Genomic DNA, 26390 nt, shown 5'->3' with positions numbered 1-26390 from the left:
TTTTTAGAAGTTATGTGCAAGGACAGACAGCATTTGAAATAACTTATCCAACGTCCCACTACGGCTTATAGTTTCAACTAAAGTTGAAACTGGCTTGCTTAGAAAAAAGTTTGCTGAGAACAATTTCACTCCATTAGTGTCCCCAGGCTTTTTCCCTTTTTTTGATATGTGCTTTGTTCCCCACCACCTCCAAAATCCATCAAGGCAGGAAGCTGTGTGCAATTTTGCTTTCTCCCCTCACCCTGCTAAAAAGGGTGAAGAACAGAGAAGAGCAATTAGAATGGCCAAAGGAAAAAAAAAGGCTTTCATAGGAGGAATGATCATGCAGGCTAAGCTGAAGAGTCTTAGAGAAAAAACAACTGACAGATGTTAAGAGTTTTTATAAAGTTGTTCCTCTTTTCATTTTGCTTACATAGGAAATGGTGTTTCACTGTTTTTCCTCACTATAAGGATTGTAAGTATGGATGGGACTAGCAGGGACCATTCAAAATAAGCAGTATCAGATGCTGCGTGCACCATGCGCTGCTAAGCTGTTAACTGCTTGCTGCATGACATCAAGGACGAAAACCTGTATATCAGTTCAAAAATAAAGAGTAAATTACTGGAAGAAAGTGTCATGAAAGTCTACTGTATGTTTATAAAACATCTAGCTGAGAAATATTTGAGGCACATATTACAGGTACTTGAGAAGTTTCAAGCTAATTTTACAAAGTGCTTGCCCGTACCTTTTCTTTTTTCTTTCTTTTTTTTCCTTTCTTCTTCCCTCCTTTGGCCTCTGCTACAGACATTTGCCTTTCGGTGAAACCTAGCACAACCATTCTCATGGTTCAGCATTAGATTTTGCAGGGATGAAAGATACAGTTGTTCACACATGTAAATTAAAGAAGTATTATAACCTCCCTTAAAAAGTTTTTCATAAAAGCTTATTAACTGACCTCACCATGAAATACTAAAGAGGAGGAGACTTTTTGATTCATAGGAAAGAAAATTCATACTATTGCAATCTTGACTAGAGGGTTTCTATTTCATTCCTTCTACCTTTTCACAGCAGAAAAAGGAAGAGTTAAATACTTAAGTCAAGTCTATAGATTAACCACTGAATTTTTTTTTTAAAAAAAGCATATTACTCTGGCTTGAATTGTCATTTAAAAGCATTCAGGTTCACCACAGAGGAATAAACTGATAGAGCCATTTCAGATTTCTAAAGCTCTCGCCAACAACAAAACAGAGCTGGGTAGTTACCCTCTCTAAATACTTAAAGAAAACACAAAAAGGTAACTGCAAAATATCTAGGCCTGGTGGAAATAAACAATTACGGAAAGTCTGCCTTAACAATTTTCTTGCTGAAATAAACAAAAAAGCTCAACAAAAAAACTCAAAAACCACCCACCCACACAGTGCCAACTGCCTACTTCATTCACCTTCTCAACAATGCTAAAAAATTCAAATTCCCTCCAACGCTAAGTCAGATCACTCAATTTTCCCTACCTTCTCCCCTCATTCTGAAGAGTTTAGAAAAATACTGAGTATTTGAATTTAAATACAAGGATAGGAACAAATCATTCCAGTCCTCAGAATAATCCCAGACCTGATGATAGCAAAAAGAAAGAGATCCCTGTACCTGAGGCCTCTATAATGGCAAAGAAATGATTAATGAGCTATATTTATCTAACCATTATCAAAGTTTTTTTTAACTGATAGTTATGTTTTAGTACAAATGTTTTTCCTCAAATTCCCATACCAGTAGTTCTAATAACATATACAGAAACAACATAAAGAGCAATAAAATCTTTGAGAAATAGCTGTTAGAAAAGAAGCAGTCAAGAAAGATTTCAGGCATCAAAACACCACTACATTCTGCAAACTCAAAAGCATTAAATGCAGATGAGAGGGAGAAGAGGAATAGAGACAGAGGTGAAAATGTATATGCTAAGAGTTAGGGCTTCTGTTTTTCTACCACACTTTTCTTTACAACATTCAGCAAATTCAGCTTAACTGGGACACATCATAATTATCACATATATATCCTGCGCATAATCCAAGAATTTAAGTGGTCTGGAAGTGGCGAATTTAGCACGCATGCATAGCTTGCTGAACGTGCAGCAGAATATATTAGTCTCTCTGCATATCCTACGCAACTGCACTGCTTGTTTCTAGAAACTGAACTTCTGCAGAGGTCAGAGATGTAGGGTTAACTGCACGTATACAGTGGGCACACATCCACAATTCCAGATATCAAAACCGGTCACATGGAGTCATTAAAGCAATGACTTCCTTTTTCCAATTAGAAGAAACCATCAGGTGTGCCATTCCATGCCTCTACACTTTTTTTTTTAATTTATATTGAAGTATATCATCACATTTTCTCTAAGCCACTGCTTCCCCCCACCTTCTCTTACTCTCTTTCCCATTCAACAGCAGAATAAATATGATTGGAGCCCAGTAAATTGACAGATTAGGGAGGTATTCAGCTCTATTTCTTCAAAAAAGAGCTAACTACTTCTATACTGCTCTTTCCGCTACTCTATTGTTTACCTTGCCTTGGCGATTCTTCTCATTCTTTGCTTTGACAAAAGGGGCCCATTCTACTGTAGTTTCTGTATCCAGCCAACTGCGTTTATTCAAACCTGCAGATTACTTTTCCCTCCAAGGACAGGCTTTAGAATGGGAAGGTCTAATTCAGTTTTAAGGTCAGAGACCAATTCTTTCTTTTACCAATGAAAATTCTGTGTGGGGGGGGGTTTTTTGTTTTTTTTCCTTCCCCTCCTTCCAGCATTTCATTCCACATCAGAGCACTTATGAAACGTGGTAACTTTCAGCTAAAGGATGCACACGCTCTTAAGAGCAGGGGTTTCTTTTGTTTAGTTTGAAGATTTAGGGAGTGGGTGAATATTAACTATACTGACCTCTCTAAACAGCTTTTTTTCCTTTCTTTTAACTTAAAGGGACGTTGAGTGCATGTGAAACTTTTGCCTTTATTTATTTCATTGTAGCATTATACAAATGAATTCAGACAAAAGAGAATAAAATTGACCATGGGACTAATTCTTTTAATGTGAACAATTCTGAGTGACATTAAAAATAAAAGCAGTTCTGTAGAAAAGAAAAATGAATACCAGAGAGCTAGGATTATATATTAGACCATTCTGTGGATGTTCAGCCAAACCTATTACATACATACTCTAAGAAGAAAAGAGATTAAGCTGTAAGAGCTTCATTGAAACTGCAATGCCACAGGCAATAACTAGAAACCTAGTTCAGAAGACTTCATTATGGAAAGGCAGAGTTAACTGCTTATGAACGTCTTTATCTGTTCACAGATGACAGTCTACTACATGGAAGTTTTTAGTTTTAAAACCTCACTTCGAGTAAAGTATCTTCATTCGCACCCCAATCCATCAGGCAAATGGAGTTCATTCAAAATTCTCCAGTAAAAATTTACTTTAAGCCACAACTGAAAGCCAGTATTTGAGAAAGTTAAGGAGTGAAAAAGCAGAAACATATATAAAAGTTGTAGTAAAAGTCTTCACTTTAAGATAGCAAGTATAATGTGCAATGGAACAGAGTTATGGCTGTTGAGGGAGCCATGCATTTGAATTTCCCAGCTTCTTTGAGTTTCAAGTGCAAGCTATAATTTGCAAAATAGCAGTTAAAAGCAGAAAAAGGAAAAAGAAAATTAAAAGAAAAAAGAAAGAGACTCTAGTTATGTATTTATAACAGCAGTAAAGCATTATTTTCCTCTGAGATTACCTTTTAAAACCTAAGGGCAACAGTCTTAACTATAAACTCAGAATGGTAACTGTAACTGTTCAAATGAGATGATGGTTCTCTCTCATCTTCATTTTAATACCTAAACTTTTACCAACTTCTCTGCACTTGTCTTAACAGAAAGTGCCTATGCATCTGCTGGCCATATTCCTTTTCAAAGACCCCAAGGTCCAGCACAGATTCAAGTGTCATTATTGTAATAGAAGATGAAAATAAGAAAAGTAGAATTAAGAAAACACCAGGATCACAGTTCTGCAAAAAAACATTACTGAGTATCTAAAGTCTAGCATGATACCAGTTTGAAGTTGACAAACACATAGAGCCACTGGCACATCTTAATATTTCAGATTCCTTCTCAACTTAGGCAGCTGTTGAGCTTATATAGCTGGCAATCCTTTTCAGGGCTCTCATGAATCCATGAATCCTCTGATCAATCACTACAGACTTCCTCCTGAACTGTTCTGAGAGTGATCCCTGAAGATGCTAAGCTATAAAACATGTGCCATAGATGAAAAACAAAAAGGCATCTACCACTTGAGACTTTTCACAAGTAGATACAGGGAAGAAGAGGGAAAAAAAGAAATCCTACTGCCTGGTCCCAGAAAACAGACAAAAAAAAATCCTCTTTTATTCCCCATTTGTTATGCAAACTTTCTTTTTTTTTTTTTTTTAAGCTGGTAAGGCTTTTTAAGACACCAGCCTCTAAAGGCTATCCTAATGCAGATAACATACCTATAACAAGAAAAACAACTGCTTTATGCTCTCATACAACACACTAGCATAACAAGCATTTCTGCCACCAAGTATTTAGAATTTGCTATGTGCACCTTAACCAGAGGCTCTAGACTCGATGAAGTGGCAGCTATACCACAACCTTTACAAAAATATTTCTCATCAGTAATGAACTTCAGAAATCACATTTATATGTGCATTCACATTGGTTTTGCTGCAGAGCAAGCTATTTTTCTCCAAAACTTTTTCCTTGGCCATACCTAGAGGTAGGTATTTGTCCTGCCTCACTTATTCTGTGCACAAACAAGGCAGCACCTCAAAGATCTCCAGCTGGTAAGAACATAAAGGGGCTAGTTAAGTGTTTCACATGAAGAGATACACCACAGACAACTCCCAGCTATCATTCATCCTCCTCCCTCTGCCACCACACACACAGTATTATCTTCCTCTACCAAAAGCTTTTTGGCTCTGGAGCAGCACACTGCTCAGAGTATGCCCTGAGCTCCAGGAGGCTGATCAACGACAGTGTGGAACAAGGCATTCTTCAAGCAATGCCGCCGGGGCAGGCTGCACTCTAACAGTGTGCTGCGAGTGGTCCATGTTAGTGGTCTCATCGTGTGCACTGCACCAGTTATCCTACTGGAACCTCTTGGAACAGACCACTATGGCCTAATTTTCAGCAAACGCAATCAATGAGCTACAAGAAATCACAAGATCTGGTTTTTTGAAAGGACGAAGTCTTTCCGATATCCAGCACACACCCTATTTCACAAGTCCAACAGTGTGCAATTTCAGAAAAAAAGAGGTTAACTAGTTTTCCAACTTGGAATCATACATGATTTGTCCAGAGTCAAAGTTCACAAGGACAGACAGACTGAATCATTCCTGACCGTTATCACAAGACCACTGTAATTACAACCTCTATAAGCTGAAAAGGCACTTGCAAGTTGAAATGATGCAGATTTTTTCTGCTGATTTCAATATTGGGCTTTATATGTTTGCAATGCTTTCGTTTTGTTTAGTAGTTTATTTTAGTCAGCGCTTCCAAATTTTTATGCAATGTGGGAATGAAACAGTTTCATGAGTTGTATCATGATCTTGTTCAATCATTTTATTTGAGGCAAATTATGACTACCTATGACTACTCTACAAAAAAGTTAAGGTAGTTATATTCATCTGATCTGGATTTCACAACTGTATACCTACAAAATACAGTAATTCTATTGATATCAATTTCCCATTTAAAAAAATATATACAAGAAATAAAAGGCCCAGTAAAATCATTAAAAATTATTTCCAGGAATCAAAAATAATCAAAAATTTTCAGAAGCTAAAGCTATTTCGAAAAAATGTATATATATATATATCTTATTTCCATTTAAAATAAATCCTTTGAAATTAATTTATTTTCTACAACTTAAACCTTCATTAGAAAATGAAGTTTCGGGGAACATATTTTGGCAATACTACACAAACAATCAGTTTCAAAAGAGGGGCAAGTTAGTTTTAGAGGAAGGGTACTACTTGAAATACAGACAAGAAAAAAATGTTTTGGTTTGGTTTGGGATTTTTTAAGAGTATTGTTTACGGGATTTGCTCCTATCCTCATTTTGCAGCTCTCCAAAGACAAATGTCTCAGTGGCAACATAATTATAATATGACATTATCTACACTGCAAATTACAGAAGAAGTGTGAACCAGCGCATAACTGAGCCTAATACCAAAAAGTTGATCTACCACAGGAATAAAGATTCAGATTTGGTGAAATTACATACAGGACTTCCACTTCTGAACTATAGAGAAAAAACTAAATTCTTATCTTTAAATATCCTGCTAGATCAATGGTGAAATATTTTCTTCTACGTGCAAGAAGACAAAATTGTAGTAAAGTCAATTCCTTAAAAATTAAGGACAGAAGATCTTTCAGTAAGGATTCGCTGTTTTAGAACACTGACAAAATATCATATCCACACACAGCAGCAGCCTTGAAGGAAAGCCTTCCTCCCTCCATCTCACCTTATAAAACGTATCAAAGAGAAAAATTGGAATGAATAATTAAACATTGTGAAGTTTCTCTTATGGTCCTAACTGTTACCTTGCGGTAAACAAGGGTTTTCACACCATAACTGAATGCTGTCTAAATGCTAGCCAGACGATAAAAGGGACATGAGTAAGTACTGGATAGAAACAAGTTATGCGGTTAACTTCTGCTATGAAAGAAGCAGTTCTCCCCTGAAAAAGTTCTGCAAACTTGGAAAAATGCCAGGGAAAGAACATGAAGAATAAAACTTCCTCAACACAGAAAATTATCCAATGGGAATGCTAAAACTTGAAATAGTGTGTGGGGGGGGGAGGGGGGAGAGGAATAACCATAGAGGTGAAAGACTACCAAAAGAACTATATATATACACAAATATATATATATATATAGACACACACACATATATAAGCTACTCCAGAAACTGTCCTTCTAAAGTAATGCTTCAAAGTCATATTGTAAAATATTACATAATGAAGGCTCCCCAACTCTTTTTAAGAGTACTGAGTGATATGCTTCAAACCTAATCTTGTAATTGAAATGTGTAAAAAAAAAAAAACTACGAAAAAAATTTGTTTTAATACACAGAACATCATTATGATATCTAAGGAAAGATCTCTTCTGAAGATTAATATGAACAGTCAACAAAAATTGAGAGCAACAAATAGTCTTCCCAGTACTGAAACATTAAATTTGCCCAGAATCACTGAGGTCAGAAAGGGCCTCTGGAGATTAGATAAACCCACCCACCTGCTCCAAGCTGGCTCAGCCAGAGCAGGCTGCTCGGGGATGGGCCTGGTCAGGTTTTGAGTATCTCTAAAGATAACCACCCTGACAGGGGCAGGGGGAAGAACATCCTTTTTTCATTCTGTTTAAGTCAAATCTCCTGTTTTTCAGTTTGTGCCTATTTCCTCTTGTCCTGCCACATGGCATCACTGAAGAGCCTGGCTGCCTGGCCTCATCCTCTTCCTTTGCCCTCTTCCCCCCCGGAGGTATTTATACACATGAATAAGATCCCCTCAGGTTTCTCTTCTCCAAGCTGAACAGCCCTAGCCCTCTCAGCCTCTCCTCATACAAGAGATACTCCATGTCCTTCATCTTCATGGCCCTTTGATGGGCTCACTCCAGTATGTCCATGTCTCTCTGGTACTGGGGAGCGCAGAACTGGACACAGCACTCCAGCTGCCGCCTCACCAAAGCTGAGCAGCGGGGAAGGATCACCTCCCTCAACCTGCCGGTAATGCTCTGCCTAATGCAGCCCAGGATGCTGCTGGCCTTCTCTGCAGGATCAAACTACTTCATCTTTCTTTGAGATGATTCTTTCCTCAACCATCTCACACACAAACATAACTTCTGTCGTCAAGTTTCCAAAGAGTGCCAAAATCCTCTGGCACCCTAAACCCTAAAACATCATTCTCCAAGCACTTCTCAACACAAATTTAGGACCAAGATCTCAAAAGACAAGGTAATTTAACCACATGAAAAAGTGTGTTTGGAGTTAGTATATATAATCTAACTTCTGTTTTCAGAATGCCTTTACTACAAATCTTTCACATATGGATTTGCTAGATGAAAGGGATCTCTTGAGGAGACTAAATCTGGTTTTGTCAGATGATTTCTTATTTTTAACTGTTGCTTAAACTTGAACTCGTTTCCCAACTTTACTTATTATGAAAGTAATTGCTGAATGCTACTTGTCTACAAAAAATTATAAGCAGTCACAATTATGTTGTTAATTACAGTTATGATATACAGGCGTCTATAATGCAATGCCACAGTGAAGAAACCTTTTAGAGCACAAAGTTGAAAAATATTGAAATTGTTTGGTAGTATGTGTAATTGCAAAATTGCTAGCAACTAGTAAGCCTCAACGTTTGCTGAAAAATACCTATAAACCAAGGACGCTGCATATATTAGGTCCTGAATTGTGTCCACAAACGGATGTGTTGCTTGTCCAAATAAATATTTAAATATTATCCCATTTAGTTAAGACAGGGAACCTGATAAGTGACTGACCTCTTATATAACTACTAAGTTATTACACATTTATGTAAACATGAAGTTAAAATAAATATGTTTATTTTACACCTAATCTCAGTCTAATCTGAGTGGTCAAATTACACTCCCTCTTTTTGGTACCTAATAAAAGTGATTCTAAAAATATATATATACATATAAAAAAAATCAGGCTGCTTGCAGCTTCAACTTTAAGTCCAAACATCTCATTTAAATTTCCCTCTGTGTTACAAAACCAAAGTTTAAGACTTTAGTCTAACAGTAAAGATAACGTAGTTCACTGCAAGCATTTTTTATTATGACATTTTCCAACACCAAGAATGCTACTTAATTCTCATGAAAGTAGCACGTGTGTTAATCTGACACACACAAGGGTCTTAATTCTTTCAAATTATTTTTTAAATAAACTGAATCTTATCGTTGATCTTATCATTTGGTTTCTCCTCCACATAGCTGCAATAACTCCTTTGAGAAGCTGAAAAACTATGCATAAACTTAAGTGACAAGGAAAATTGTCATCTTTAAGTCCAACCTAAAGGACAAGGCTATATGGAATTTTCTTTATGATTTCACAGATAGAATCAATTACTTCAGAAGTAGGATGAGGAAGGTGTCCAAGAATTATATGGATAACATAAATACTTCTGAAGCTTCTCATTTCAGTATTGAAGGTTGCTTCAAAAAATACAGAAATGAAGAGCAGAAAGTCTGGATTTAAGGCTTTTCATAATTCTCCCTTAGTAAGGAGAGAAAAGTCAGTAACAAAGAGATTAATAATTGTGAAATTGGCTGTTTAAGAGTTAAATTGCATGTCAAATCAATCAAAAAAATGTAATCGTTATGTGCTTTCTAAGGAGCTAAACACATATTCATTTTTTAATGCTGGTTGTTACTACAAGCCATTTACAGACTTGTATTTACATCTGTGAAAACCTGGACAGTTTCAGGCCAGAAAGGGCTGTGCTTTCTTTTATGTGTAAAGGCAGTAATTACACTTAAATTTTTATGTTCCTAATCATAATCAAGATGGACCAAAAGGCTTCCACAATGGAGAGAAAATAAGTAACAAACTCAATCTGTTTATATAGATAATAGCATAACATAAAACATAAAATAAAGATAAGTGCAGCATATAAAAACAAAGGGGCTCTCTTGATTCTAGGCAAAGCTAAACCGCAGATAGCCAGACATGCACACCAATTAAGTGCTTTTTTTTTTTTTTAAATTAATATCCATTAATGTATTCTTACCAAGCTTCAGGCAACAAGAAAGCATACTCATGTGGTGAAGTAGTCTCTGGAAAATTGGAGAGAATTGCCTGTCTGTGTGGAAGCAAAGCTGATCCATGGAAAGTGAACAAGATTTCCAATGCTCTGACGTTGCTCTCCTAAAGAGCAAAACAATAAAACACTGATTTGATAGCCTAATACTGATTTGACCTGAATCTCGGCAATTAATGTAAGTTTGAGTCATACAATAAACCTTTAAAGAAAATTTTATAATTAAATAAAAATTATCTCTGGGTCACTATGTGCATTCATTTATAATCAAACAAGTGCATCTTCTCCTTAAACTCCCAGTGAGATTCAACCCCCAAAATTTTACATTTAGCATGATAAATATTAATACCCGAGCGTAAGTTCTTGCTGAAAGAACAATATTCTGATTTCTGAACTTCTTGAAGAATTCACTGTCATAGTTCTGCTCAGCTGCATGAGGCCCTCCAAGGATTTCCTGAAAAAGAATTAAGATTTTTTTTCTAATTAAAATATTTACAAAAGTATCCCCCCCCCTCCAAATTTCTTTATTGTAGGATGACTAAACATGAGCTCTATCTGGAAAATCATGTCATAATTTTTGCTGCTCACTTCAATTTGAAAACCAGACCATTTTTTGACCGATAAGCTAAGAATATTTTCTGTCTTATTTTAATTAATATTTAGGCAATATCAGATACAAAGGGGTGTTCCAAAAATCATAGCTTGAAAAGTGCAGACTGCAAAGTTAAGATTAAAAAATAAGCAAAATTCATTTTTTACATTGAAAGAAGTTTCACTTCTGTAAACTCATGGAAGGAACAGAAGATTCACTAGAGAAATCTAATATAATTTGCTAATCAGACTGATTGAGGAAGGTTCAGAGCAATATAGTGATTCACATCTGATGTTAAACAGCTTATTTCCTATACTCAAAGTTATTCAACTGCTCAAGACATTAGTCTTCCCCTCCCACTATATGATGATTTAACATCATTGGCATTTGCAAATGCCAACAGCTTTTAATACACGTACTTTAGATATATACTTTAAACTGGACATGACTGTTCCTGAATTAGAGAAATTACTGTTGCTGCTTGGCCAGCAAAACACAAAGTGTTCAAAACAGGCTTTCCAGTAGATCCAACTGTGCCTTTCAACACTACAAGTTATCTATTTGTAACGGTGAAGCAGAGGAAGTGCGATAGCTAGAACAGAAAGCAGCTTTTATTTCTCAAGTGAGACATGGGTATATTTCAAGAAGACTATAAACATTTATCATACAGTGCATAATAAAAAAAATCTGATGATACAACAAAAACATTACAGGAATGCCTATAGAACCGAAAACTCAAAAGAACCTTAGCCAGTCGTCAAGTCTCCTTACCTCATAGGTTTCAAGGCGATCAAGATATGTTAGTAGTTTCAGCCTGCTACGGCACAGTTCTTTTTGTTCCAGTGTCAGTCTGTTTCAAAACATGAATTTTCGTATTTACAACTGATACTGTACATCATATGCACATGAAGACAATAGTTACACATTTTAATAACTACATGCACTGGAACATATCAAAAATTAAGTAAACTGAGAACTTTTATACAGTACAATGCCAGTTAATAATGAAACCATTTTCCAATTAGAATTAAATTAACATACTTGAGAGTAATTAAGTTCTTGCAATTGTGTAGTTATAATCCTACAAATCTGAATAAAATATGGCCTGACATTTCATTTACTTTGAGAAGTTGACTGATAAAAGCAGTTCTTGATGCTTCCTGGACTCTTTTTCCTTTCTAGTTTCTGCTTCTTCATCTGGTGACAAAAATTCTTCATAGGGGGTTTCAATGTCCACCTCCCCTGGCAAGATAAATCTGCAGGATGAAAACAAAGAAATCAATGTTGATACCAAAAAAATTAAGTCAAGAACTAATTATTCAATAAAACATGTTAACACTATTTTCTGCCTTTACTAAAGATCTAAACTAACTTTAACCAAAAATGATAGTTATTGAAGAATTTTGCAGTTGAAAAACAACATCAAATATGAAGCATAAGTCAATACAAAGCATCGTTTCTTACTCCCCACCTCTAGCCCACCCAAAAAAAATAGCTGTGATGGATCTTAAAAGCTCTTAAATTCCAGAGGTAGCATTGGAATTGATAGTATTACTACAGCATACAAATGTAATAGATACAACTGCCCAAATTTCCACTATCATGAATTGAACATCAAAGACCAATTCTCTCTGCTTATGTTTCTCCACTGGCCAGAGCAGAAAGATGTTGAATGTTTTTTATGTTTTCTTCCTCTCACTATTCTAAAAAATAGAAACTCATTATAACAATTAAAACATGTTTTTGTAAGAGCAGCTGCAACTTCCAGAAGAGGCAGCAGATAAATAGATTCTCATAGAATCATGACTTCAGAAGTTCTGGGATGCAGATAAAGGACATCCAAAGAAGAGGGAAGATGCAGTACAAAGTAAACAGTGATTTTATCTTTGAAAAAGGTAAACAGGTCCATTGTGGACATGTTTAGATTAGTCTGATTCAAAGTGTTACGCTTCTTTCTTTGTCCTGCAAAAGCCTTTTAAGATTTTTTTATTAATAGTTGATAAATATTTTCAAATTATTAAAAAACACTTGACACAACATTCTTTAAAAAGAAAACAAACAAACAAAAAACCTCTTCCCAAACCTGCCACCATCTTCTCCTTTTCCTATGGCCACAAGAGCCTCCAAGTCTGTGCCTTTCAAGCCATATTGAAGCAACTCCTTAGCAGCATCCACATTGTCTGGAACCCTTTCCAAGCACTCATGAAGGACCCATGCTCGCTTCCTAATTTTACTCTGTCCAAGAACAAGAAGAACATACAGACAAAACTATATGCTTCAATGCAAAACAATGGAGCCAGAGCTGTTAGCATTTTCTAGCACCTCTCTTCCACTTAAAAACAGTCAAATTAATCTGATGATTGGCAACCTGAACAAACAAAAGAGGTAAGGATAATACCCCACAAATGCTGAAGTCTGCAGCTCAGTTTATTAGCACATGGACTTCATTTTATTTGGTTAATACAACCAAGCTAAGTCTATTTACAGAGCTCTGCTAATGACTATGTTGACTAGCAAAGAGAAGCCCAGTTCAACCAGGAGAAAAATAAACTGCATTCTAAAAGTAATAAATTTCACAGAAAATAGCACACCAACTTAAAGAGAAGCAAACAGTTGTGCAAAGAGCAGACTTCCCCCAGAGTCTATAAGGCAGAAAAGGGCACATAAATGCCAAATGATTTAACAGAACTTTCACAATCAGAACAGAATCTATTATTTCCTTCTTATTGCCTAATTAGTATCACTCCTCTCTATGATGTTTTAGGGCTAAAGATAAAATTATTATAGACCCACTGAATTCCACAGTAGCACTCATTTTCAAGATCAACTTCCCTAAATGCCTATGCCATTCTGTGGTAGAAAGAACACACCAAGGTCACAAAATATTATTGGCCTTATCTGCTGATCTTCAGTTCAGATTACATAGCACATGGACAACAGTTACTTGTAAAATCTTACTTTGACATTCAATTAATACTCAACTTAACAAACAAACAAAACCCCCTAACATCAGATGCTATTTCTCTTGATCTCTTGGAAGACTTCACACCATAGCATGACTAGGCTATGCGCCTTTGATGATGCTTGTGTGCACTGATGCTAGGTATCTTTCTTCCAAGCCAGAAAAATAAACAAAAAAACAAACAAGCAAAAATCCCACCATTGTATTCTACTAGAAAATTCCAGTTACAGGTAATAGTTTAATATAAATTTTAGTCTTCAAACTTTCCCATAAAGTTATGGATACCAACTTCACCTTGCTATTTAATTTTCTAAAAAAATTAGAAGTTATTTAAATACATTATATTTCAAATTATTATTATTCATTTGCTATGCAACAGTCAACTGCTGCGGGTAGGAAAGATTACACTAGAAGAATATTGCTATTAGCCAAAATTAGAACATAAAACAAATGAAAGATTTTCATTAACTTCTATGGTCTCTGGATCAGTCCTTCAGTTAATTTAACAGGATCACTCTCTTTCACAGTACACAAAGTAGAATTCAAAGGACAGCCCTCCAAATTGCCACCAATTTAAGTTGCATGAATTAGAACACAATTCAGAATTCAATTTCTGTGAAGATAAAGCAGCTGTTTTGATAAGAAAACTTAAAAGTCAAAAACTGCACACACCAAGTAATCCTGAATTGAAGCAATGTTAACAGCTGATTTCCTCCACTGTCTTTGATACACGAGATCAGAATCAAGGCCATACGTTTGAGCCAAAGACAGAGCTTCCCCATATTCTTCATTGTCAATCTAGAAAACAAACACATGAAAATGAAAGTCATTTGATTTCTGTATTAAATAATAATTATAAGCTAAGAAACTTATTCATTCAATATATTTGCCAGACCTTTCATTGCTCTTAAATACTCACATAAGTCCACTTCCAGTTCTAGCCTACCTAGTCATGAACAGTGTTTCCTCAGTGACCTGCAAACATCATCTCATTTGAATTATTATAATGCTGTTTTTAACCAATGATGCCTCAGATTAGGTACACAATGCTGTCACTATGAGACCCTTAGAAATAGAGACCCAAAACCTTCTGTTAATACAGTAAGAATAATTAGAAAACAGCAGCTCTTTCTAAATAAAGCTCATTATCAGAGACATGACTTTAATCCTATACTCACCTTTCTCTGGTAAAGTTCCTCTGGAGTTGTAGACCTCAAACTCACAAGGCGGAAATTCTTTGTAATAGTACGTGGACGTTTTCGTGGAGGAGCAAATCGTTCCATTTCTGTCACAAAGTACAGGCCTTGTTTTAGGTAGCTAAAGTACCTGGCCTTAGCAGAAGTTTCATCATCTGAGTCAGAGTCGTCATCTCCCTCATCTTCATCACCAGGCCTGCTCTCCAAGCGTAATCTCTTCGGAACCAGTTTTATCTCACACTACACGGAAAACAGTAGAATATGGGAGTGTCACGTACTGTATCTCCCCTTGTTTGAGATACTAACCTTTCAGCACTTCAATCTTCATAATCAACTACCTTCCTTCCCTTCTCCTTTAAAACCTTAGTTTTTTGGCTCGCTCAACCCTGACAGGATCTACCTCCTCCTAGAGTGAAGGCTTCATTCCATATCTACTGAAGCAAGGGGAAAGGCTTCTTATAGTAACCCACTATTAGACTACATGTCCTACACCACTCCAGACTGCACAGAATAATGGAGACTTTTAATCTTAGTACACTGTTATATAGGTTATTGCAGTGTATGACAGTGATTTCAACTCTTAGCTAACTGAAGCAAATTAATCTGTACAACATACATGTAATCTCAGACTATTCTTCCTTAGGCTGTAATATGCTAATTATTGGCTAAACACAATTTCCAGAATAAAGCCTCCAAAAAAATACACATGCAAGCTCAGGTATGTATTGAGATATTCTGATAAATGTTTTAAACTTTTAAGACCTATTTCAGTGCAAGCCAAAGGAAAGAGTCCTTTTCTTAGTTTCAAACAAAATTCCTGGTTAATACCACCATTGAAAAGAGTCTAGGAAGGCATAGAACATAAAGGTCAACACACACACACACAAGGAAAAAATTAAAAATAAAAAAGATCTTACATGGCTTGGTCTTAGTTTAAATTTGTTTCTTATTTCCCTTAAATATATTACCTCTGCAAGAGGAATGTGTTTCAAAACAGGAGAGGGATGCTTGTAGTACTCTTCAAATGCACTAACCCACAAAGCAACCAAAACTGACTCTTCTGTCTCCATAAACTGTTTCTTGCAGCAAGATTCCTCTCATCTAAACTTGGCAATCTAGAGGTCACACATCTGATCTCTGCTAGTTATTTGGCAATTAAGTTTTTGTAAAAATATTTAAATTGCAGCAAGTCCAGAATTCCCCTGCAGTATCTCCTGAGAGATACAGAAACAGAATCACTATTCCTATTTAAAAAACTCTTAGCATCATATATACAAATATTACATTTCTATTGCACTCCAGAAAGGTATTTGCTTGTGTGCATTTTTCACCTCCAGGCTTAAAAATCCTCCATCGTGAGTCGAAGTGACCTGAGGAGAAGTCTCAAACCATTCACATGACTTTCCCAACAGGTTTCTTAATGTCTTGACTGATGATACAGTCAATGCACCAGAACAGCGAGCCAGGATCACAGAACTTTCTGCCCACCAGTTTACATCTATCAATGGATAATAGGATTCTTTATCTAAAAAAAACAAAAACAACAAAAAACACTATTTACCATTATTTGGAAAAAGAATTCACAGTAAACTCATTTAATTCCACAAAACCATGATGAAATTTTAGATATTTGATCTGTTTCAATATTTTACAGGCCAGCCTTGAGCAGATCTCCTTGGCAAAGGACACATTACTGGTGTAAATCAGAAGAGGTTGCACTGCTTTTGAGGATAAGTGACAATTACAGACAAGCCTACAAGAAGTTGTTGTTAAGAAAATTAAAGCACCCCCTAAGAAAAAAGAAAACAAAACCAACAATTACCACAACTTAATATAGAAATTGTATCATTTCTAAGATTATTTTGATTATGTTGACTGGATATCATGGCAAAATGTCTGCCACAAAAAAAAAAAAAAAATTCACTGCACCTGTTCCCCACACTCATTTTGTGTATTGAGCACCCACCTCTTTACTGAAAACTACCTTTCCCCAAACAGCACTGCGAAACAGATCGGTTTATCACTTTTCTGCCACTTCGGTGCTTAGTCAGCAGGCTACCCATGAACATCAGATATGCTAACCCAAAGACAGAATCAAGAAAACTAGTAAAAGGAAACACAGATCTTTTAATAATATAGGCACATACAAGCACTAAGAAATGGATCATGGAACAGTTATTGATCTCTGCACTCTTGAAAGAGCCGTGCAGTAATGAGGTGATAAATGGTTGTACACAACAACCTAAATTTTCAAAGCAGATTAGAAAGCTTGACAAGGCAAATAGGGGTAGAGGTAACAAACCCCTTTTGTTTCAGAATTTGTAAGTAATCTCTTTAAATTATGTTAATTTTCAAGATTTACTAGACATTCATGGACAGAAAGGATAAATCAAAGTTTAGGTTTAACACGACTCCAAAAATGTTATCTATTACATTACAATGTAATTGCTTCTGAAACAAGATAAGATTCTTGCTGAATGTTCAGCACACTATGAAGTCACAATTTCATGATTAAAAATAAATGAATGAAGTCCTGTATTGGCTGAAATATCCCTCTATTTATGGTTATGGTTTCAGAAGTATTCCTAAGAGAGGATCTTAAACATCCTGTATTCTGACACTCATTTAGCTATGTCATGCTACAAATCCAAACCATATATACAATTTTAGCAGCTGTCCTAACTAAGATTTAGGTAACCATTTCAGTTCTTTAAGTATTTGTGTAAATACTTTTAACTACACAATGTTTTAAAATAATGATCCAACTGTATCACATACCTCTTATTTTCTTTCTTTTCTCAACAGAGAGCCTCCAATCTGGGTTGATCTCATCATAACCTGGCTAAAAAAATAAAAAAGAATAAAATTCAATAAGTGTAGTATATTTTTTCAATTGCTGACCTACTACTTCTTCAGAGAGAATACTTCCACATAAATTCAAGTCTTTCCTGAACATGAAATATACACCTGCTGTAGTGAAACTGTACTTTTCCCTAAACAGTTGCATTAAAAAAAGTGGGAGAAGGGGCAGGGAAGAAACAAAATAGACTGCTGTTTTCCTAAAATACAACAGCAGAAGTCATGAATATCATAAGACCTGATCTAGTCAGCATTAAACAGTAATCATACCTTAAATATTTTTGAAATATAGAATATCCAGCATGCAGAAGGCCATCAGATGTTATTTTTTCACGCCTCTATCTAGGATTTTAAGCATGCAAAAGAAGAATCTCCAAAATAGTCCTCCTGCTTATTCCATGTAATGCTTCTGTGCACTAGCTGAATACTGGGTTGTATATAATGTATGTTAGTTATTATCGTAATTATAGAGCCCCTTTCAATTCTAGTGCAGCAAGAAAACTAGCACTACTTAACAATCTCTGCATCTATCATTTCCTCTCCATTGGGCACTGGAACAAATTTTCTTTTTTCTTGGACAGACGTATGTAGATGCACTGTAGAACACCAATGCTTTACAGCACACTATAATATTTAGAACTAATGAAAAGCTGTTGCTATGTCTTTTTTTTCTTATTACTTGGTAGCATTAGAATACATAGGCACTACACAAATACAAGTGACATTGATCCTGCCCATAACTAAACTGCAATGCAATGGAAGTACAGGCAGATTATATAGCTCAGACCAGTGAAGCAGCTTGGATCATGCAAAAAGTGGTTTACAGGCTCAATTTTTTAGTAGACAGTGACCTACCAATTAAAAGCAAACATGAGCCCACAGCAAGTTTAACAAATATGTCTGTATGAAAATTAGGCAGAAATCATACACATTACTAGAATATCTGTTACATTTGGACATCGGTTTTACGGACTAAATCATTCTGGAAACAGTCAAGTACTGCAATACATCCTCATGTCACCTTCTCTAGATGAAAAATAAAATGCTGAAAAAAGGTTCAGAATGCATATTCATTCTCTTTAAAAAACAAAACCAAAACAATTCACTGTAAACACCCTTTAGAGAAATCTGCATTCTCATGAAAGTCTTAAAAGAAGGAGAGGGTGGAAAAAAGGAAAGTATTATACATCACTTTTGCCAACATTGGAGCAGGAGTGGGTGGGTGTTCTTATACAAGCTTGGACTCACATTTCACAGTCAATATGACCTAACCAGATCTGACTGCTTAACTATAAGAACCAAAATGTAAGTCAAAATTGTATTTCCTCATCAGAAATCTTGCTATTTCACTTAGATCAAGAAAATAGTAGCACACTAATATGCTTCAGGATGGTAATACGCCATATCTTTACAGATTTTTATTGACTTGAACCAATAGTCAAAAATTGCAGAAAAACAGGCCAAACAATCTTTCTTGAAAGAGTTCTTTTAACTTCATTGTTGTCATAACATCCAAAGGAAGACATCTGCCTTCATTTCATTCTCTTCCTCACTATAAAAATGTGTCTATATGTAATTTCAAGATATGTTTGGTTGTGGGCCTTATAGTACCTATTGTGCAACACATGGACTGCAAAGAAATTCAACATACTGTTGGAAAAGCTAGCTGCATTTCATATAAATGCATAAAATGAAGCATGTAAGACGTTCTATAATGAATAGAGAAAATATTTTTATATTGGAATTCCAAAAGGAATCAATACATTGTGCAAAAATATACCATGCGAAAGGAAACCATTGAGGACCACCAGAAACTGCAACTATTTCATGCTAATACACAAATTTATTAATCAGCACGTGCACCAAAATCAAGTGTTTACTACTGTGCAGCAAATGTTTCGTTCTACAATATTTTTAATAAGAAATATGTACGTACACATAAGAATAAGAAACATTTATGTAGAATATCCAAGATAAACTTTGCATAGAAAATATTGAAGGTAATTTGTCTTTATCTATGTCTAGTGACCACACATCCTGTTTGACTGGCTACAGTATTTGAATTTGCCATCATGGTTCATGCCTTGTAATTTTAGAACACAATACACATTACCTGCATAAATGAAAAGCTTTTCCCTAGCTATTATTCAATAATTAATGAGTGTCAAACCAGAGAAATTCAGATAAATATCTGAAATATCCTCATCAAATGAAGGTGTTATCTTTATTCAGAGTGTATTATTTAGGCCTCTAATTAGAATTTCCTTTGAAAAACTAATTGCCCAGTGGTTCAATCTACTCAAACATGCAAAAACCTACAAGTGTCCGGGCAATTCCTAACTTAAGTTCCCTGACTTAGTTTTGCAAATAACTCCTGCAGAAAGTATGTGACTTACTGACATCAATCTGATGAACAAACAACTTTGGAGTATTATCCTGCAGCAGAGAAGGAACGTTTTGCAGAAGGAAAAGATTAACACATTAAACTTGAAGCAGATTTTGATTTCAACCATTCAAACCAAGTTAAACATGTTGGCATCCACTTATATTTTAAACTAGCACTTCAACCTACCTGTATTAGCGTTACTGACTTTTCATCAGAATGCCCCATTAAAAATAATGAAAAAGAACCACTGGTGTTAGAATTACTTTTTCAAGTTTGAGGCATATATTTAAAAGACAGAATATTCCAAAAGTAAACACAGGTCTCTTGAAAAGTAAGTAGTCGACTAGAAAGACAGAGAATGTAGCTAAAATGGAGCTATCTGAGCTTCTCTCATTTTCTAGGAAAACCAAATTCCAAAGGATTAAAACACATATTGCAATGATCAAAATATCAATTTCCCTCTTACCTGGTCAATCTGGTCCCATTCTCCTTGTTGCCTGAGAGATGGAATAGACCAGATTGTCAGTTTTCCTGAGAAATGAATAGCCGCCAGAAGAGCTCCATCAGGTGAAAGATTCATCTTAAAAACTCCATCCTGCCAAGCATTATGTCAGCAAAGGAAGAAAGAGAAAAGTTCACCAAAAAAAAAAAAAAAAAAAAAATCCATTCAACATTGTCTTTTCTATTTTAGGAAGAAATTTGTTTGTACAATTTTCATTCTGAAAATTTAATGTGCTATAAAGTTTAAAAAAATATATGCTAGAAGTTGCAGTAAAAAAGTAATGTCAGTTGGGGCATGAAGAGCAAAAACAATCAGGAAGTACTCTACCTTAGCATCAGCAAAACTTCAGGAACGTTAATTTCTGTATCACATTAGTATACAACAAATAAAACTTGAAAGTATGGCTGTCCAAGGACCATGCTGCAAACAGCAATGCAGAGCTAGCTGGAGAAAAACTTCAGGCTGTTCTCAAATCAACTGTTTAAGAAAATATTCATCAACCTCAATTCTCTACTGTCCTGCCTCCCATGGCTACCCAAGGAGGACAGCTATCCACACACAGCATAGAGCCTGGCTCTGCCTCCCTGGAAACACACTTCTGGATGCGCATTATTGTCATTCAAATAGAGCAAAGGAAACATAGATGAAGAATTCTTGTGAGGAGCACATTATGCACTAAAGGACAGTGAATTTAAGGATCTCTTTGGTAACAGAACAGACTAAGCAGCAACACAGCAAATATCAGATTAAGACCACATAGAAGAAATAGTTCAACATCAATAAGTAAGCTTTAACCAAAGCCTTGCATTGCTTCTCCTGAATCAATTTTTCCTTCAACTCTGGATATCTTAGAGGCAAAAACATACTTCCTTCCCTCCTTCAAACAAGTTATTTCATGAACTCAAACACAATTACAACTGTGTGTGTGTATATATATATATATGTATATAGTTTACATGAGACAAGGACCTTTAAAGCCAAAGTTAGTGCCACTAGCAAAGCATAACAATTTCTGAATACACAGAAGCTGTATAAGAATCTAAATCTTATTTTCAGAAAGATCTTCAGGTTCTCAAGGAGTCTAATTTTCACTGAAACGCAGTATAATGTAAATTAGCAAAATAAAATCAATATTAAGTGGAGGAGAGTCTAAAACCCTGTTTTGTTAGTACAGTTCCATTTTAAAAGTTTTTAGATAAAGATTCATTCTACAGTAATATTAGACACAAAATTTAGGATTCAAAAGTATCCAAGTCTTCAACTAATCAATTTTTAAGCCAGTCCTTCCCCTCTTGGAAAATACTTCAGTATAACTAAAACACAGAAAAGTTACCAAAACTCCATATGATAAGAAGTTTTAATACAGCTTATAGAGCTTGTTACCAGCAAATATCAATTGAAGATGACAACATTCTTTTTGCCTTTTTTTTTTTTAATTACTTAAGTTGTTTTAAGTTATACCTATACTATAGAAACGATGACGATCAAGTAAGCTACTCGCTGTTCTCATGCAGTAGCGGTTTGCAACTGAGAGCGCTACTTAACTCTAAGTTGAAAATTTGGGTTTTTTGTTAAATCAAAAGAGAAAGAAATGTAAATAAGAACTTTAAAACAAGTTATGTAATTTACTAATGTAAATAATTCTTTATGTTCTCCAGGTATGTTCTTAGGCACCTAGAGTACACTATTACATTCTTCAATTTGTATTGTTTGCCAAGGAATGGTGCATGGCTACTAATTGCAATTCTCTCTTTACAAGTCAAGTTGCATGTGCAGAGGACTAAGAAGAGAAGAGTTTTAAAGTCTTAGAAATGTATACTTAAATTATATATCCCATTCAGATAAGCCACCAGTGGTGTACATCACAGATCATAACAACGGTTAAGCATTAACTCAGTAGTCAGTGACGAGTCCCACTGCTATTAAATTTGCGTATTTGGTGGCCACTAACACATTCAAATTCACACCTCGAGCATTGTTATCTATAGAAATTAAACAGTCCTTTGGCAAAACAGGCAATGCTGCCTCAGTAAACAGCTTGTTACCTTACAGGAACAGCAGAACAAGATATTGAAAACCCTAGTACGTTGGCATTTCCCATATTAAAACTGTCATTTAAGTTAGCAAGACTAAAAATCAAATCCCAAATACAGCTAGTTCTAATAAAAAAGAAATCCTCTAGTGGCTGAGCCAGTCATGCGTCAATACTGTTGTCAGTTTCTCACAAAGAATATAAAATATTCCTTATATATTTAAATAGCTGAAATGGGATTAGGATGTTCAAGGATAAATAACAGTTTTTTCTTTTCTTCGTAAATTTAGTGCAAGGGCAGTGAGGTTGAAGTTTAGTGCAGTCATATTCAGTACTAGCCTTCCACTAAAAAGTTTGTTTCAGTTTTCTCTCTTCTGTATTTTCAATGAAAGAAATAAAATATCTCCCTATTCCACCCTTGAGAGAGATTCAGAAAGACTTCTTTTCCCCTTCCAATCAAGCATCCAATTTCTTCTGCTAACCAGTCACCTAAACACCCCAAGAATCTACTAAGCTCATTTCTGAAGTCTATATAACCTCAAAACCTTCGAAAGGTTGCACACAGCTAGTAGACAGGGGATAAGGGAAGAAGATGCAGGTACTGTGTGGCTAGACCAAAGGCAAAGAAAAGGAAGACAGGAGTACTCTGGGCAAAGCATCAGAGATGCAGAAAACGCCTCCTGGCAGTTCCTCAATGTGTAGAGATTTAACATTCACTCACAGGAGAAGAGAATATCAAGACACACATGCCAAGGGTTCATTATAAACAAGTTGCTCCTGATCAGTTTTATTAGTTTCACATGCATCCTGGTAGCAGAAGCTTGACTCAAATACTTGGAGCTATTCAGGAAAATTTTTCCACTGTACCTTGTAACAGACTATACAAATTAGAAGTCTCTGTTTTCCCTAGTTGAGTGACAGATTGAGTTTAAAATCACTCATTCCTATTCTCCCCAAAATATGAAAACATCTGGTTATGTGGGGAGCTGTTTTTTGGGCTTTTTTGTCTTTTCTGGAGGAGGTAAGGGGACTACAGAGGGTTGGGTTTGGGGAGTTTTTACCCCAGTCCTCCCAAGTGATAACTTCGGGTGTATACTTGAGAAACACAGTCATAATTGAACATTTCATCTTTTGGAACTTATGAAATACCTAACAGGCTACGGTCATTACCAACTTATTAACTCAGCAGTAGGTGGCTTTTTACAGCTACACCTTTTTGAATAACAAATTACATTTAAGAATGAACTCTACAACAGTAGGCCTGTCCCTGTCAGTATGTTGACACCAACATTCCTAAGAGCTTCAGCAGATCAACTAATTGGATTTAAAAATAAATAAATAAAACTAAAGTCACTATAAAGAAGAATCTATCAACAAAAAAGCCAAACAAATAGCAAGCCACCCCATTTAAAGCTAAAGTGAGCCTATTATTATTATACAGTTTTACAGAAGTACTAATTCTTAAGATGCATAAATTAACTCCTTTCAAATCAGACTCTCAGGCAGACATTAATGGACAATTATGTTACTAGAGGATATTTCTGAAGATGATCTAGAACTTATTACCTGTTCTGTTCCCCGCCTGCTGTAAAGTCTTAAATTCATAATCCTTAACAATCCTTTTCTCTGTGCCTGTAAGAACAGAAACATATCACACAATGAAAGACAATCTTATGCATTCATTTATACACCAAAAACTAAGTCAAATCCAAAGCATTAAAAAACTGAGAAGTAATAAGTTACATTGCAGGAGTCTTTATAATAGGCAGCTTGACAGAACTCTAAAGTAATACAAGAAAAATAGTAAGAGGCATCAGCTTGTTTAAATTTTCCCATTTTGATGGGTATTTATTATTCCATAGAAAAGCACTACCCATTTGCAATAAAATGAACACCTCACTTTTATACTTGGTGAAATCTATGTAATAGTAAATACTGGAATTTGTCACAGTATATTGTAAACTGATTTCAGTATAGCCGCATGGTAGCTGTTACCAAATCAAACATTTATTTCCACTAGAAGCTGAAGAAGCCAAGAGTCAAACTCAGAAGGCGGCACATTTGAAATAAACATTTCACTTTATGCAGGAATAAAAAGACAAAACTAACGAGACTTTCTCCAGCAAATTCAGGTAACACACATCCCAGCACGCAACTGAGGAGTTTGTGTATTTCTACACCACAAACTTTTTTCTTTTGAAAACCACAAATGACAATCAAGAACTTAAAAGTTCTAATCTCTACAAAAAAAGCAAAAGTGAATAGATACTAAGGAAGAATGGACACCTTATTAGAGGTTCACATCATAACTTATAAAATTTGAGAATTTAATGTAATGTTTTGCAAAGAGATCCATGCTGTTTCCAGTTAGATAATTCTGACAGTTACAATATTCATCCAACAAAATGAGGACATATACTTACTGTTCTAATGTCATCTTCATAACTAGTGACCAGTTTATAATGAGGAGACCCTGACAAAACTCTCCAAGCAGATATCCCACAACCAGTTGCTTTAGATACTCCTTCTTCATCTGTTTCACAGCCTCCTACAAGCAAAAGCCTGCAAGACAAACAAAAGGCAGATTGTTTCATATACTACAGGACAACAGACACTTTTTTTTTTTACATATATATATTTTCTTAAATCAGAGTCATAGCAGCTTTGCTTTTACTAACCAAAAAGTTCAAGTATTTTAAGACACCTAACAGCCCCAATAAGCTTTGAACTTCACTGTGTTCATTCACAGTCAGAAGACTTAAGTGTTGATCAAGTAATATTTGTGGCACTTATCTCCATCAGTTCTCATCTCTGGCTTCCCAAATAAGGCACAATTCCCAATGATTCCCAACATTTAAAACAAGATACGGCTACAAATTTGAGATTCTCCCCCACCCTTAAAGAATGATGACAAATTGTTTAAGCTTATGAAGAGCTTTGGCCATTCTGTTGAAGCATTAGGTTTTTATTTATTGGTAACGGAATACAAACTTAAAAAAAAAACAGAAAAAAGCAAAAAACAGTAAAAGGAACTATTTCTCTTTCATAAAAAGAATCAAACAGGTAAAAACAATTTTGTTTTTTAAAGCCACACTAACATTACTGCATGCACAATCTATTTGGTAGTATTTTTCATTGTACACACTAGACAATATTCTAAAAACTCTGAGACACAACCTTGCTATTAGCACCGATTCCCACTGAAACATATCAAAATATTCTTCCTTGAAATCCCCTGACATTATTAGCAACGAGTTTTATATTTAATTGATGATTACTTCAACAAAGACTTTGAGAACAGAGGCCTAAATCTGTTTGGAAGTGTCATTTAAGTGAATAACCCATCAAAAAGTAAAGTATCTGCAGAAAAGGCACAGACAGGAAAAGGCAAAAGCTCAGCCAGGAGAATACTGCTCAGTCAGCCTTCAAAGTTTGCATTACTCTTGAAATATTCTACCACCTAGCGGCCGAAGCTCATATAGCTCTCATTTGTGGTTAGAATATATTTCAGAACATATATTTCCTACAAGAGCCAACTGTAGGAAAACCCATAGAATTTTTCTGTAGTACATCTGAAGGAGAAAACCTCTACCTATATAATGAATGCTAACTTTACTACAGGAAATGATGTTGATCTGCACACTTAGTACTCTCAAAGGAATGTTCACTATAACTTAACATTATTGTACAACTGCATCTTAACCAATTTCAGCTACTCAGATGAGAGAATAATATCCAACATAGCAATGAAGGAGCCTTCTGTATGGTTTGATGACTGACTAGTCTCCCAACCTAAATAAATCTTCTCATGCCATATCCCCCACAGCACTGGTATTGATGTAATGACCACGTATAATATGAAATTAATATTTCTAATGGACTAAGACAAGTGCTTATTGTTTTGTGGGTTTTTTTAAATAAGTGTTAATGAAAGTCTAAATATAACAGCATTTTTTTTAGTAAAAATGAAAGGTTTAACACCCCAGGGTTAAAATACAAAGAATTTCTACATTATATATTCCATTTC

At 35.4% G+C, this 26390-nt stretch overlaps 1 protein-coding gene across 3 annotated transcripts in view; it reads right to left on the bottom strand.

The window, feature by feature from the left end:
* Positions 1-26390, bottom strand: part of NBAS (NBAS subunit of NRZ tethering complex) — a 186031-nt gene that overhangs the window by 142722 nt on the left and 16919 nt on the right. For 2 of the 3 annotated variants that reach the window (XR_010388180.1, XM_064508451.1), the window contains exons 10-21: positions 24787-24925; positions 23930-23995; positions 20296-20424; positions 17363-17426; positions 15916-16109; positions 14567-14824; positions 14061-14186; positions 12498-12661; positions 11548-11682; positions 11198-11276; positions 10184-10288; positions 9805-9941 (exon numbers count right to left, since the gene is read on the bottom strand). Coding sequence is in view for 2 of the 3 variants with exons in the window: in XM_064508451.1 (XP_064364521.1) it covers positions 9805-9941; positions 10184-10288; positions 11198-11276; positions 11548-11682; positions 12498-12661; positions 14061-14186; positions 14567-14824; positions 15916-16109; positions 17363-17426; positions 20296-20424; positions 23930-23995; positions 24787-24925 (1596 nt within the window). In the remaining variant the exon portion in view is untranslated. The remainder of the gene's footprint in view (positions 1-9804; positions 9942-10183; positions 10289-11197; positions 11277-11547; positions 11683-12497; positions 12662-14060; positions 14187-14566; positions 14825-15915; positions 16110-17362; positions 17427-20295; positions 20425-23929; positions 23996-24786; positions 24926-26390) is intronic. The other variant, XM_026097158.2, reaches the window with a different exon arrangement.

The sequence above is a fragment of the Dromaius novaehollandiae genome, chromosome 3 (genome assembly GCF_036370855.1).
Source record: "Dromaius novaehollandiae isolate bDroNov1 chromosome 3, bDroNov1.hap1, whole genome shotgun sequence".
Taxonomy (NCBI): domain Eukaryota; kingdom Metazoa; phylum Chordata; class Aves; order Casuariiformes; family Dromaiidae; genus Dromaius; species Dromaius novaehollandiae.
The sequence above is the reverse complement of the archived record's forward strand: the minus strand, read 5'-3'. Positions and strand labels throughout refer to the sequence as shown.